The sequence below is a fragment of the Cydia amplana genome, chromosome 22 (assembly GCF_948474715.1).
Source record: "Cydia amplana chromosome 22, ilCydAmpl1.1, whole genome shotgun sequence".
Lineage (NCBI taxonomy): Eukaryota > Metazoa > Arthropoda > Insecta > Lepidoptera > Tortricidae > Cydia > Cydia amplana.
In genome coordinates, this window is record NC_086090.1 from 4,440,791 (window position 1) to 4,454,141 (window position 13,351).

Consider the following 13,351-nt stretch of genomic DNA (forward strand, 5'->3'; position numbering starts at 1 on the left):
AGCTGCTTGTTTCATATTTGATTTCAGATTTTTTAAAAGTATAAATAACAATATGGCATTATATTTTTAGGTATGGGATTGTTCATTCCTCAAATATGTAACATCAAACATTTTGTTCCTAAACTACGTTAGACAAAACATGGCGACACCGAACTTGAGTTGAGCTTCACGTCTATAACAACAGTTAACGGCAGCTTGCAATTAGTGACCTTATTTGTACATGAATTAGGTTCTAATTGCCATGGACGGTGTTTGTAATTCAGACTTTTTACTACGGGAATCTTCAGGCAGCGTATTCCAAACGTTTGGCGAGCGCTGGTCGGTCAAATGTTTAATGGCTCCTCTACACGATGGGCCAGCGCCGGCCATTCCAAGGGACGCAGCCATGCGGTAGAATGAGATAGCCTTGGAGTGGCCGGCGCTGGCCCATCGTGTAGAGGAGCCTTAAGAAAACCAGTGTATTGCGTTCCATCGCAACTATGCGTAATTGTAGAGAAATTATACTGGTTTTACGAGATACCTGCGCTCTGCAATCGTTTGCAATGTCACCCTAGACGTGACCCGTAACCTGACACCCCTACATGTGCTACCGGTTTCTCTACAAATGCCAAACACCAGTGGACTTTAAAACAATGCAGTAAGGTTGAAATTAGCGTGTTTAACATTAGGGTAGGTATGTGACGAATTTTTGGGAACAAATCCGACACGTGTTTTCTGTCTTTGGTGAATACAATTGGTTATAATATGGGAATGTCTAAGAAATTTGACGAACGTTTAAAAGTTAAATGGGTATTGATAGGTTAACAGTTGAACGATATTGTAAATAATCTGTTGTTGGTTTTTGAGTAGTACAAATTGAAGTGCCACTTGTGTCAAACACAAGTTCATATGTGACATTTCACTGTTAAAGGCATGAACCTATAATATTACGGACAGAGTTTCGCTTACAACACAGCTGTGATTCCAACATCCACCAGTTTCTAAGTATTTACGCGTGATACACACACATTGACAGCCCACATCCACCAGTTTGCCGTCAGACGAATCGAAACGTCATTGACGTAAACATGTCGAAGAAAAATATAAAATATGCCGGCATGCGTAGTTAAATCCTGCTAGAATTGTACCGATCGAAAGAAAAAAAGTCACGGAATAACTTTCATACTTAAGTTTATCAATTACTACGTAAAATCACGATAATTTGTTGTTTAGAAATTATCAAACTGCAAAACAGGAGTGTGACCAGTAACATGAATAGGGTAATTTCCCGAAAGTAGGGTAGGTGAATAAAACTGAGCAACATCTTGTGCACAACATTTATTATTTAAAAATATATATTAACAACTTTTGGCAAGTAAAAGTAAATTAAATCTATGTATTATTAGTGCTAATCACCTACCAGTCATTTCCTTGTTCATTTCCGGAAAGTTACACTTTTTAACTCAAATAATTTTTTTTGACACAAACAATGGCTGAAGCAGCTTCTATCAAAGATTCCGTGTCAGGCTTGGTGGACCAATTTAAGCAGCAGATGGCTGAATTTCAAACAAGCCTCAGCAAAGCAGACCCAGCCAATCCTTCAGTGGCTTCAGTGTCATCCAGCTTCGCCGTCTTCAAGGAGTTTGTATTGAAAGCTCTCGAGTCGCTTCAAAAGCAAGTGGATCTTGTGACCCGCCAGGTGGATCAAATCGAGACGCGCTCCCGCCGCAGCATGCTGCTGGTGCATGGTATCGCAGAGGCAGAGTCTGAAGATACAGCGGTTCTCGTGGTCAATGCACTTCAGGCCGCCCGTGATGGCTTAGCCGCTGTAGATATCAAACGAAGCCGTCGTTTGGGCGGGCGCAGCGGCCGTGACAAGAAACCTCGCGTTGTTCTTGTTGAGTTCAAAGACACCGCAATCCGAGACGACGTGTGGTTCAATAAGGTTGAACTTAAGGGCTCCGGGGTGACGCTGGGTGAGTTTTTAACTAAGCCGCGTCACGCTGCGTTTATGGAGGCCCGCGAACGCTTTGGCGTCCGCAGCTGCTGGACGTGGAACGGTGACGTGTATATCCTCGGGAAGGATGGGGTGAAGCGTCGTGCAAATTCCATTGCTGAAGTCAAGTCGCTTCCGACTACGCCGTCCGCTGATGTAGCTGCGCCTGCGGGACCGTCCGTGGCACCATGTCCGGCCCCGATTAATAAGGAAGTAACTCCTTTATTTAAATCTGGTAGCAGCTCTGACCCCACTAACTTTAGACCGATATCTGTGCTACCAACATTTAGCAAGATTTTTGAAAAATTAGTTCTTTCTCAATTAGTACGACATTTTAACGTTAATAATTTAATGCATAATAAGCAGTTTGGTTTTACGCGGGGTCGCTCAACAACCGATGCTGGTGTTGAGCTAATTAAGCATATTTTCGATGCCTGGGAGGAGTCACGAGATGCTTTAGGTATCTTCTGTGATTTGTCTAAGGCCTTCGACTGCATTTGTCATGAAACATTAATCAGGAAACTTAATTATTATGGAGTTAGAGGATCGGCACTGAATTTACTTAAGTCCTACTTAAATGGTAGAATACAAAGGGTCGATGTGAGTGGACAGCGATCACCGGGGTCATTGGTCTCTATGGGTGTACCGCAGGGGTCAATATTGGGGCCTTTCCTGTTCCTTATCTACATAAATGACTTGCCATTCCTTGTAAAGACCCACCATGATATAGTGTTGTTTGCAGACGACACCTCACTTATTTTCAAAGTCAAACGACAGCAACAAGCTTACAATGATGTAAACGATGCTATTTCAAAAGTAGTAAATTGGTTCAATGTTAATCATTTATTGTTAAATGAGAAAAAGACTAAATGTATTAAGTTTGTCACTAGTAGTAACGTTAGGCATGTGCAAACAAGTGTCATTGTGAAGGATGAGGAATTGGAATTAGTTGATAGTACAGTTTTTCTTGGTATAACTTTAGATTCTAAACTCCAGTGGGGTCCCCATATTGCTACTCTTTCGAATAGACTGAGTTCTGCAGCTTTTGCAGTGAGCAAAATCCGTCAGTTAACTGATGTGAAAACAGCTCGATTAGTATATTTTAGTTACTTCCATAGCATTATGGCATATGGTATTTTACTATGGGGTGGTGCTTCAGAGATAAATACCATTTTTGTTCTGCAGAAGAGGGCTATTCGAGCAATATACAAAATGAACCATAGAGACTCACTTAGAGATAAATTTAAGGAAATTGACATAATGACAGTGCACTGTCAATACATTTATGAGAATATTCTGTATGTACATAAAAATATTGTAAATTTTAGAAAAAATTGTGAAATTCATAATATTAATACTAGAAATAAACATAAGCTCGCAGTGCCCTTCACTCGGCTCCATAAAATTAAAAAATCATTCATGGGTAATTGTGTGAGATTTTATAATAAACTTCCAAACCATATTACTGAATTATCTATTAATAAATTTAAGAATTATGTAAAGCGTAAACTTATATCTAAAGCGTATTATACCACACAAGACTACATGAATGATAAAACAACGTGGGATTAATTGTTATTCGAAATGATTATTTATATATTAGGTATATTTGATTAATGATGAGGAAATTGATATTCCGAATATTCCGATGTTTTTACTTCTTTTGTGTTTTTTATTTATTTATTTGACATTTAGATTTTATTCTAGAAACATTCTAGACTAGTATTTTTTATACAATTTTTTTTCATGTTTGACGATCCTTTTGTGAAATTCTTATATTTGTGTTAAATTTGATTTGTATAATAATCCAATATTATTATGGAATAATAACATCAATAAATTGCTCTGATAATTAGCTTAAGATAATTTATAAGTATGTTACGATTCATAAGTGCTTGTTGCTAGGCCTACATGAATAAAGATATTTTTGACTTTTGAAGCTCCCCAAGGAAAGCAAGAGTCGAATAAGAGGTCCAGGCGTGGAGTCTCCAAGTCCCGATCATAACAAACCGATTGTCTTGCTACTTTATACTGTTCGGTGCGATGCGAACTCTTGACTTTGGGCGTATTAGAATTCTGTTTTTTTGTTAGTTCATATTTAGTCGTGTAAAATCACTGTAACATGTTATATTCTACCTTCTTTCTTTTTCATTTAAAATGTTTCATTTGATGTTTTCTAGCTTGCTGTCACTTTTGACGTACCCGATCAGTGTTGCCACAGTACTAAATTGCGTTTTGTTTTTCCTATATATCGAATACGCTGTCAAGTTAGATAAAATTATTGTAACTTTATTTTTGTTTTTCTAGTATACTGGCAGGTAGCGTTAGTGCCTTAACTTTGCTTTTATATATATATTTTTTTATTAGTTCATATTTTTGTCTTATTACGTGTTATTTATCGATATTAAATATATATTTATTTGTTTTGTTTATCTATGTCCAGCCATAGCAGTGCCTCTGATCTTGATAATTTCGTGTCATTCTCTTCAGGTGAAAGTGTTACTGACGACAGTTTTAAGAGCTTGCCACCATCACTCCATGATTTACTTAGCTCGGAATTCAGTGACGTTAGTAAAAATTTTAATATTGTACACATTAATGCGCAAAGCATTCCTGCGCACTACAGTGACTTGATCGCGACGTTTGACTTAAAAAATATTCATGCGGTACTAGTTTCGGAATCCTGGCTTAAACCCTGTCTGCCTTCCACCTCTTTTTCTTTGCCTGGTTTCCACCTGATACGTCACGATCGCTTGGGCAGAGGTGGCGGTGGAGTTGCCATCTATCTACGTTCTCACATCCCCTTTTCCATTATAGTCACGTCGGCACACTCTCCTTCCTCAGACACCGCTGAGTATCTTTTTCTAGACATCTCTGTCTCCCATACGAAGCTTCTCCTTGGGGTGTTCTACTCCCCGTCACTTACTATTAATTATTTCGCTTCTCTTGAAAAACTTATTGAAGATCTCATGCCATCTTATGACCACCACATTATAATGGGGGATTTTAATACCTGCCTCCGCAGAGACGACCATCGGTCGCGGTCTCTTAAATCTCTGGCACATGCCTGTAAATTGAATATCCTCCCTTCTGGCCCTACGCACCACTTTCCAAATTGTACTCCGTCTCTTCTTGACCTTACTCTCACGTCCTCGGTTTCTCATGTCGCCAAGCATGGCCAGCATCCTGCTGATGCTTTCTCATATCATGACCTTCTTTTCCTATCTTATAAAGTAAGACCTCCTAAGCCTAAAGCTAAAGTACTTCTCCAACGCAATTTTGGTAGGATGGATGTAGCTAAGCTTCGTGAAAGCGCATCAGCAATTGACTGGGATGTTGTCTCTAGAGCTGCTTCTGTTGATGACCAGGTGTCACGTTTTAATTCCTTATTGACCCAGCTCTATGACGAGCACGCCCCAGTCCGCTCGATTAAGGTGAAGCATCTTCCTGCTCCTTGGCTTACTGAGGAAATCAAGGCACTATTAGGGAAAAAGAACTCTGCGAAATCTAGGTACAGGTCGTACCCCACTGATGCTAACAAGGCTCGCTACCATGCCCTACGTAACCGCTGTAGTACCATCTGTCGCGATGCCCAGCGACGCCATATCCACCAGTCTGTTGAAAATGGTGACCCGGCGAAAGTTTGGAAATTTCTTAAGTCGCTAGGAGTTGGAAAGTCTCAACAGAACTGTCCTAGGGATACTAACTTCAATCAGCTTAACAAGCATTTCTCTACTTCTGCTGAGTTTAGTGGCCCTGATAAAGTTAAGACTCTAAAATACCTCTCTTCTCTTCCAACTCCTGACTCGTCTCCTTTCTGTCTTGCTCCTTTTACCGACAGTGATATTAAGAAGAGCGTACTGTCCATAGCGTCTAATGCCGTTGGAGTCGATTGTGTTAGCCGTAAAATGATCCTCCCTCTCCTTGACCAACTTACTCCCGTTATTTCCGTTATTCTTAACAATTCAGTTTCCACCAGCTCCTTTCCTTCACTTTGGAAGGACGCCTGTATCGTTCCCATACCCAAAACGTCTAATCCTTCTTCTTTTTCAGACTACCGTCCCATCTCAATTCTCCCTTTCCTGTCCAAAGTTCTTGAGCGTCTCGTTCACCAACAGCTTACCTCGTACCTTAACACACATGATCTTTTAAATCCCTTACAGTCTGGCTTCCGTTCTGGTCATAGTACGGCTACTGCACTCGTGAAGATCACTGACGACATCCGGGCGGGGATGAATGATCAAAAATTAACGGTGTTAACGCTGCTAGATTTTAGCAACGCGTTCAATACCGTTGATTTTGATGTTCTCCTTGGAACACTACGCTGTCTTAATATATCTCCTGCGGTAGTCGGATGGTTTCGTAGTTACTTCAGTGGTCGTCGGCAGCGCATAAAGGTCGATGATTGTCTTTCTTCTTGGTCCAACACGTTGGCAGGCGTTCCGCAAGGCGGCGTGCTGTCTCCTTTGTTGTTCTCCATATTCATAAATTCAATTACTTCTAACCTAACTTCACATTATCACCTTTATGCCGACGATCTTCAGATTTACTCACAGGGCGTTATTGGCGAACTCACGTCTGCTATCCGTAAAGTGAATAGCGACTTAGACAAAATCTCAAATTGGAGTCGCAGTTTTGGCCTAAAAGTTAATCCGTCAAATACACAGACTATTATAATAGGTAGCCCAAAACTGCTTCCCAGAATTGACTTTAACAACCTCTCACCTATTTACTTTAATGGCGTTTTAATTCCCTACTCGCAGAAGGTAAAAAACCTTGGCATCATTATGGATAGGACCTTATCGTGGGGTCCTCAGGTGGGCGAAGTCAGCAGGAAGATGTTCGCGGCAGTTGCTTCCCTCAGGAGATTACGAAACTTCCTTCCCATTCCTACTAGAATTGCCCTCGCACAAACTCTTCTCCTCCCTATTCTGGATTACGCTGACGTTGCTTATCTCGATCTCACTGAGGAGCAACTTAATAAGCTTGAGCGTATCCAAAATGTCTGCATTCGGTTTATATTTGGGCTACGCAAATATGACCATGTCTCCCACTTCCGGTCGCAGCTCAAGTGGCTCCCTATTCGCCTACGTCGTAACTCCCACGTTTTGTCACTTCTGTATTCCATTCTTTTTAACCCCGCAACTCCCCGCTATCTCAAAAACCGTTACAGCTATCTCCGTTCGGTTAGGTCCTCCCAGAATTTTCTTCTTTCTGTCCCGTCATCCTCGTCTAAATTCTATACTAATTCTTTCACTTTCCAATCTGTTCGACTATGGAATTCTCTGCCTGCAGACGTAAGGTGCGCCCAGTCTCCTAATTATTTCAAGAGACTCGTTAAACTTCACTTTTTATCTGCTCCGTAATACTTTTACCTGTTTCCTTTTCCCTATAGCTGGCATATTTACACATATATTTATATATATATGTATGTATTTGTGTATGTATATGTGTATGTATATGTATCTTATTTTATTTTATTTTTATTTGTGTTATACTGTTTTTGTATTGTGTTTTTCTGTGCTAAAATTCTTATATTGAATATGAAACACCTACTGACATGACATAAATTTATTAATTTCCGCTACCTAAAGGTTGTCTGGAAGAGATCGCTTTTTAGCGATAAGACCGCCTGTTGTTTAACCTCTTCTTCCTGTATTATCCGTATTGTTTTCTGTAATGAGGTGTGCAATAAAGAGTATTTGTATTGTATTGTATTGTATTGTAATTGATACCCTTCTTATTAAATCATTATTTATTAAGAGATCATTTAGGTAAATGGTTAAATTATTGATTGTGCATTTCAAACTAGGTCGGTATGGTAATTTCCCGATACTAAGGAGCGATACTTAACGTTTGTTTGTTATGTATTATAATTTTTTTGTTGAAAACCAGATATGTTTCAAGTTAAATGTATAAATTAAAAAAACATGACGAACTGATTTCAGTACGATGCTAAATATCATTAGGTATTGAAAATAATGTTTGCACAAAGTAATTGTGCAATATTGCGCATTTCCAAGACCTATAAAATCAGATACGTACACACCTTTTTTATTGTCTAACGTAAAACTGTCCTAATTTTTTATTTTAAATTAAAAAAAAAACTAGGACGATATTAAAAATAATTGTTTCACCATTAGGGGAGAATTTGTGTTACATGGTAACACTCGTCTACACGCACACATTCAAACCGGCCGCCATTGCAGTGTCACAGTTTGTCTTAGGTGACAGTCCGTCCGTAATATTCTAGGTCCATGTTAAAGGTACCGTGCTCGGCGCATATGTCGCTTAGCATTAGTATTGTAGCGTCGTTAATTAATAGCGTAAGCGCCAATCACCATAACGTACCTTTAATGGTAGAACGTCACACGTCCAAGGCCATTGCCTGTTACACTTATCCCACAGCCGCAGTTAACCGTATTGACCTTAATCTAAACATAAATTGTCTCCATGTTGGCTCGTATTTATGTTATCGTTGTCTTATCACTGACTCATTTGGACACATGTTTATACTTACTGGTCTACAATAGAGGATAATTAATTATGAATTCTCACATAAAGTAAGTATGTAGAAAGATCTGGGGCCCGTTTCTCAACAGCTTGTAACTTGTAATAGTTATGTACAAGTGGAAGTCCCTTTCTAACAAAAGCTGTCGAATAGTGACATCCGCTTGTATTACAAGTTACAAGCTTTTGAGAAACGGGCCCCTGGGGCCGTAGCCATGATGGAAATATTATTCGACAGACGCCAATCGAAAAGTGAAAATCTAAAAATGTGACGTTCCACGGGTAAAGGTAGACCTTATGGCGGGTTATTCGTCGACCGCCATTTTGGTAACATCGCCTCGTGATTCATTTCTTTGTTTTTGCTTATTAATATTGTTTAAAGTGTAATATTGATAGCGTATTATGCAGTAAACTAATGTGGAAGTGTGCAGATAATGAAAAAATAATCATGAAACGCGTTTAACCACCATTCTGGCGTCAACGCCGGGTAGCCCACGCGGGTTCTTGTAAAGTCCAGCTATCGCCTTACAAGAACTGAGAACCCAACTACTTACCGAACAACGTCGTGCTCTAGAGCATTTATTTTGGTATTTCTACCTCTAACCGTGGCTGGCTAGAGCCCTAGAGGCCATAATTTTATACTTTTATACCGTACACTGGCTGAATTTTATTACAAATAATCAAAATAATAATAATTCGATCCCACGTGGGATCCACTTTGACGTTGGCGAAATCATCGACAGTATCGATGGAGCCATATTACCCAAAGATTGATTGATTGACCTTATGGCGGTTGGCAATTAAGCTGATATTAACGGTGCTACGCGACTAAGCGCCAACCGCTATGAGGTACCTTTTATCGTGGAACGTCACAAATGTGCTACCCTGCTAAAGAACTTAAAAGCATTGCATTTACTGTTAACTGGGCAGTGTGTATGACCCGTATGTATTCATAACATACATTTGAGTAAACCGAACTTCTCATTAAAAAAACTTGATACTTCGTCGGTAGTAAACACCTGTATGTATGTATTATATTTCTGGAAGAAAATGCTATGTGATAAAAATTAGCATTTCCTGCGTATGTCACAAGTATCACAACATAGTTGAAGTAAATAAATTGCAAAATAAACTTGTATTTTATCCTAAATAGCAAACATTTTCGTATGATTTGAATAAGAATGACTTAAAAAGACACCTGTACATAGTTTATGCATAATTGTCGCACATGTAGTATACATATATGCTGTATAATTTTACAGTTCCCCTGTAGATCGAAATGTCATAATAAACAAACAAGAAGCATGTAAAACCGCGAAGTTTATGCATAAATGAAATCAAATTAAACCAACTAGGTCCATCTAAATAGATTTCTACGTGACAGTAAAATGTACATAATACACGTCCAGGCATCATATAAATCATATTACAGAGCGCTCACCTAAAAAACGTCGTATGTCAGTATGAAACGCGTATGGAGATACGACCTTTCGAAACAGCACGAAACGGGAGATTCCATTTGTAGTTTACGTTACTGTTTACTGCTTTCGCTATTCTATTTATGAATTGTGCTTTAACTTGGACATCTTCAAATCCGCGTAGGTTTTAAAATTTTGTATTTGGAATTTCGACTCTATTATTTAGTTGTTTAAGTTTAAATTGGAAGGGGGTTTGGAAACAGATAGGAGGTTGGGAAAGTTTAGAATAGTAAACCGTTAACACTAAAGTTTTGGAGTTTAAGTGTAGGTTTATTGTTTTTGCTGTTAGTGGAATTGGTTTTCGGAATTTTGAAGGAATTAAGTAAGCAACCTACATGAGAGATGGGGTGTGGTTGGTTAAGCGTCACTCCACCCCGGGTTGTCCATTTCACCCTGGATAGTTAATTGCGTATAAAAAAAATAAAATAAACTGTTTACTTTTCTATAGAATTACATTACATTACAATTAACTTAGTACTAATCTTACATTTTTAGGGTTCCGTACCCAAAGGGTAAAACTAAAAACGGGACCCTATTACTAAGACTCCGCTGTCCGTCCGTCCGTCCGTCCGTCCGTCCGTCCGTCCGTCTGTCACCAGGCTGTATCTCACGAACCGTGATAGCTAGACAGTTGAAATTTTCACAGATGATGTATTTCTGCTGCCGCTATAACAACAAATACATACTAAAAACAGAATAAAATAAAGATTTAAGTGGGGCTCCTATACAACAAACGTGATTTTTGACCGAAGTTAAGCAACGTCGGGCGGGGTCAGTACTTGGATGGGTGACCGTTTTTTTGCTTGTTTTGCTCTATTTTTTGTTGATGGTGCGGAACCCTCCGTGCGCGAGTCCGACTCGCACTTGGCCGGTTTTTAAGATTATATGAACTAAGGGATATGGGGAGCAACCCCTATCAAATTATTGAATTACCATTAAATATTTTTACATGCTACCGAGTCTTTTTACATTTATCTCTATCAGTGCCTTTTTAACAATAGCCTTAATATTACTAGATTTCTTATTTATGTTATATGATATGATATGTATGATATAGTGATTGTGGCCTCGAATGTCGATTTCCCCGAATGTCCAGTCGCTGTACGTCCAATTCCCCGAATGTGCAGTCCCAGTACGTCCAATTCTATATCGTCCAAAATCGATATAGTCTAGTACAGCGGTCGGCAACCTGCGGCCCGTGATTCCCGTGAACCTGTCACTTGCGGCCCGCAAGCCTCCCTGGCTATTTGTATGTAATATTGACAAACGACAATGTCTGATAAAGTCATAAATATTAACAAAGTACGGCCCGCGTCAACTTCGTTAACTAATATGTGGCCCTTGGCTGCTAAAAGGTTGCCGACCGCTGGTCTAGTAGCTTCTGCCCGGAAGTTTGTCTGCGTGGTATGATGATAATGATTGATAAAAACTACCCTATATCCTTTCCCTGATCTCAATAAACTAGCTACATACCAAACATCTAAATAAGTATCTTATGCGTGAAGAGGTAACAGACAGATATACAACTTTTTTTTTGGCTTTAATTGAAATACTGTGCCTTTATATGCTAGGTCTAAGTCTAGACTTGTTAACAGTAATGGACACTAACTTCTGACCTAACGATAAACATGGTTAGGTTGCTTCACGATGGGTGTGTTGGCTATTTATAGTCCAAGCTACGAACGTAAATTTACTTAAGTCGTTACAAACATCTTACACAGATTTGTACCTACACAGTGTTTTGTCTTGACAGTAAGGTTTAAATTAAGTGTATGTTTGTCTGTACACTTCCTCAGTAGGCCAAACAAGGTAGTGGGACGTGACTACATGTTCTTACTTCAGTAATAAAACTGATTTAATGTTATTGTGTTTCTCTAAAGTTTAGTGATCGCCAAGTAATTACAATTAAATATGAGAAAGCGTTGTTTACGTAATCAGCAACGAGGTAAATAATTATTGTTTGTTTTAATGAAACAGTATGGGTAAATTAATGAAGTACTTCAAATTTCTACAGGATGGCCCAAAAATATGTTGACAAAGATTTTTTTTACTGTACATACAAATTGTTGATTAGTTTACCAAATATTTGTGTTTTTATACATCAAAGCCAATCCAATATTTAAAAGATACCTATTAAGTTTTGTTTCAGTTAAATAATTGCAGCTTAAAGGTTCCGTCACACAGGCGCGTTTTCCGGGCGGGACGTGACCGGGGCGCGCCGCTTTTACATATAAAACGCTCACGCGCCGCTCACGCCCCGCCCGGAAAACGCGCCTGTGTGACGAAGCCTTAAATTTATGATGACATTTTGTGAAAGACGTGTACCTAAGTAAGAAAAAAAATTGTCAACGTATTTTTGGGCTAAATTCCCTATACTAAAATATACACACTACCAGAATTACCAGTACTCCAATCAACAGTCATATGACTTGTAACGCGCCGTGTTTCGCAAATCGGCATCGTGATTGATCTAAAGCACAAGTGTCCCAGTGTCAGTATAAACGACCATGTACCGTTCGTGTATTCATGCCATGGGTATGGAGTACGGAACGGAATAATGTATCTGTCGCGATTGATGAAGACCTAGAATCGTTCAGATACGTACTCTTTACAGGCTTTATTTAACTTGACCTGTTAGTATGTAGGTATGTTATTTTAGTGTGGGTCAAATCTTGGATGCTAAATTTGACCCACTTCCCGATTTCCGATTGAGATGAAATGTTGCATACATATGTACGTCGGGTGCTCGGGTGACAATGACAATGCAATGCAATATTATGGTACCATCGAGCTGAGTCAGCGATAAAAGCTTGCACCAAAAACGATTGCTTTACTGTAGTTAAAACATCAGCTGTCATCTTAGTACAATTTGTACCTTTAGTTTAATAACTCCCAATACTATATTCAATTCAATTCAATTTATTTATTTGTCGAAAAGCAGGTAGTGTTACAAACAGGTGTTACATACATATAATTAAGTGCTCCACTTTTGGCCGTATTTAACCATTTATTTAAATATTTTTTAATTTTTTTTATTAATACCCTAGTGTATTTTTGTTTAAAGTTTAAGTACCTACTATGTACCTCATATGGCTGATAAAAACCGTATGGTACAGCTTCGCTTAGTAATAAAATTAACCGGATGTATTACATAATCATGCAAAATATAAATGTGTTACTTATTAAACGTGACATTGACAGCTTTTCGGAAAACCCCAAATTAAACAGTTAATTTTATAGCTACTGATATTTACATTATCATTCCTTGTTATCTTGCGCATGAAAATAACTAAACTTTTATATTTGTTTCGTATTATTGCATTCTGGTCTAACTGGTACTGGTAACAATTTAATTTGGTATTCGTAATTTACCTTGCTATACTGTATT

The 13,351-nt window shown here is 38.7% G+C and overlaps 2 protein-coding genes across 3 annotated transcripts in view; both read left to right on the forward strand.

Moving 5' to 3' along the window:
- Positions 1–13,351, forward strand: part of LOC134658383 (protein pangolin, isoforms A/H/I/S) — a 227,915-nt gene that overhangs the window by 59,740 nt on the left and 154,824 nt on the right. The gene's annotated exons all lie outside the window — the stretch shown is intronic.
- Positions 1,283–6,127, forward strand: LOC134658502 (uncharacterized). Its single transcript, XM_063514187.1, has 3 exons — positions 1,283–2,188; positions 5,374–5,616; positions 6,029–6,127. The coding sequence occupies exons 1-3, from the start codon at positions 1,469–1,471 to the stop codon at positions 6,125–6,127; spliced, it is 1,062 nt and encodes a 353-aa protein (XP_063370257.1). The 5' UTR covers positions 1,283–1,468.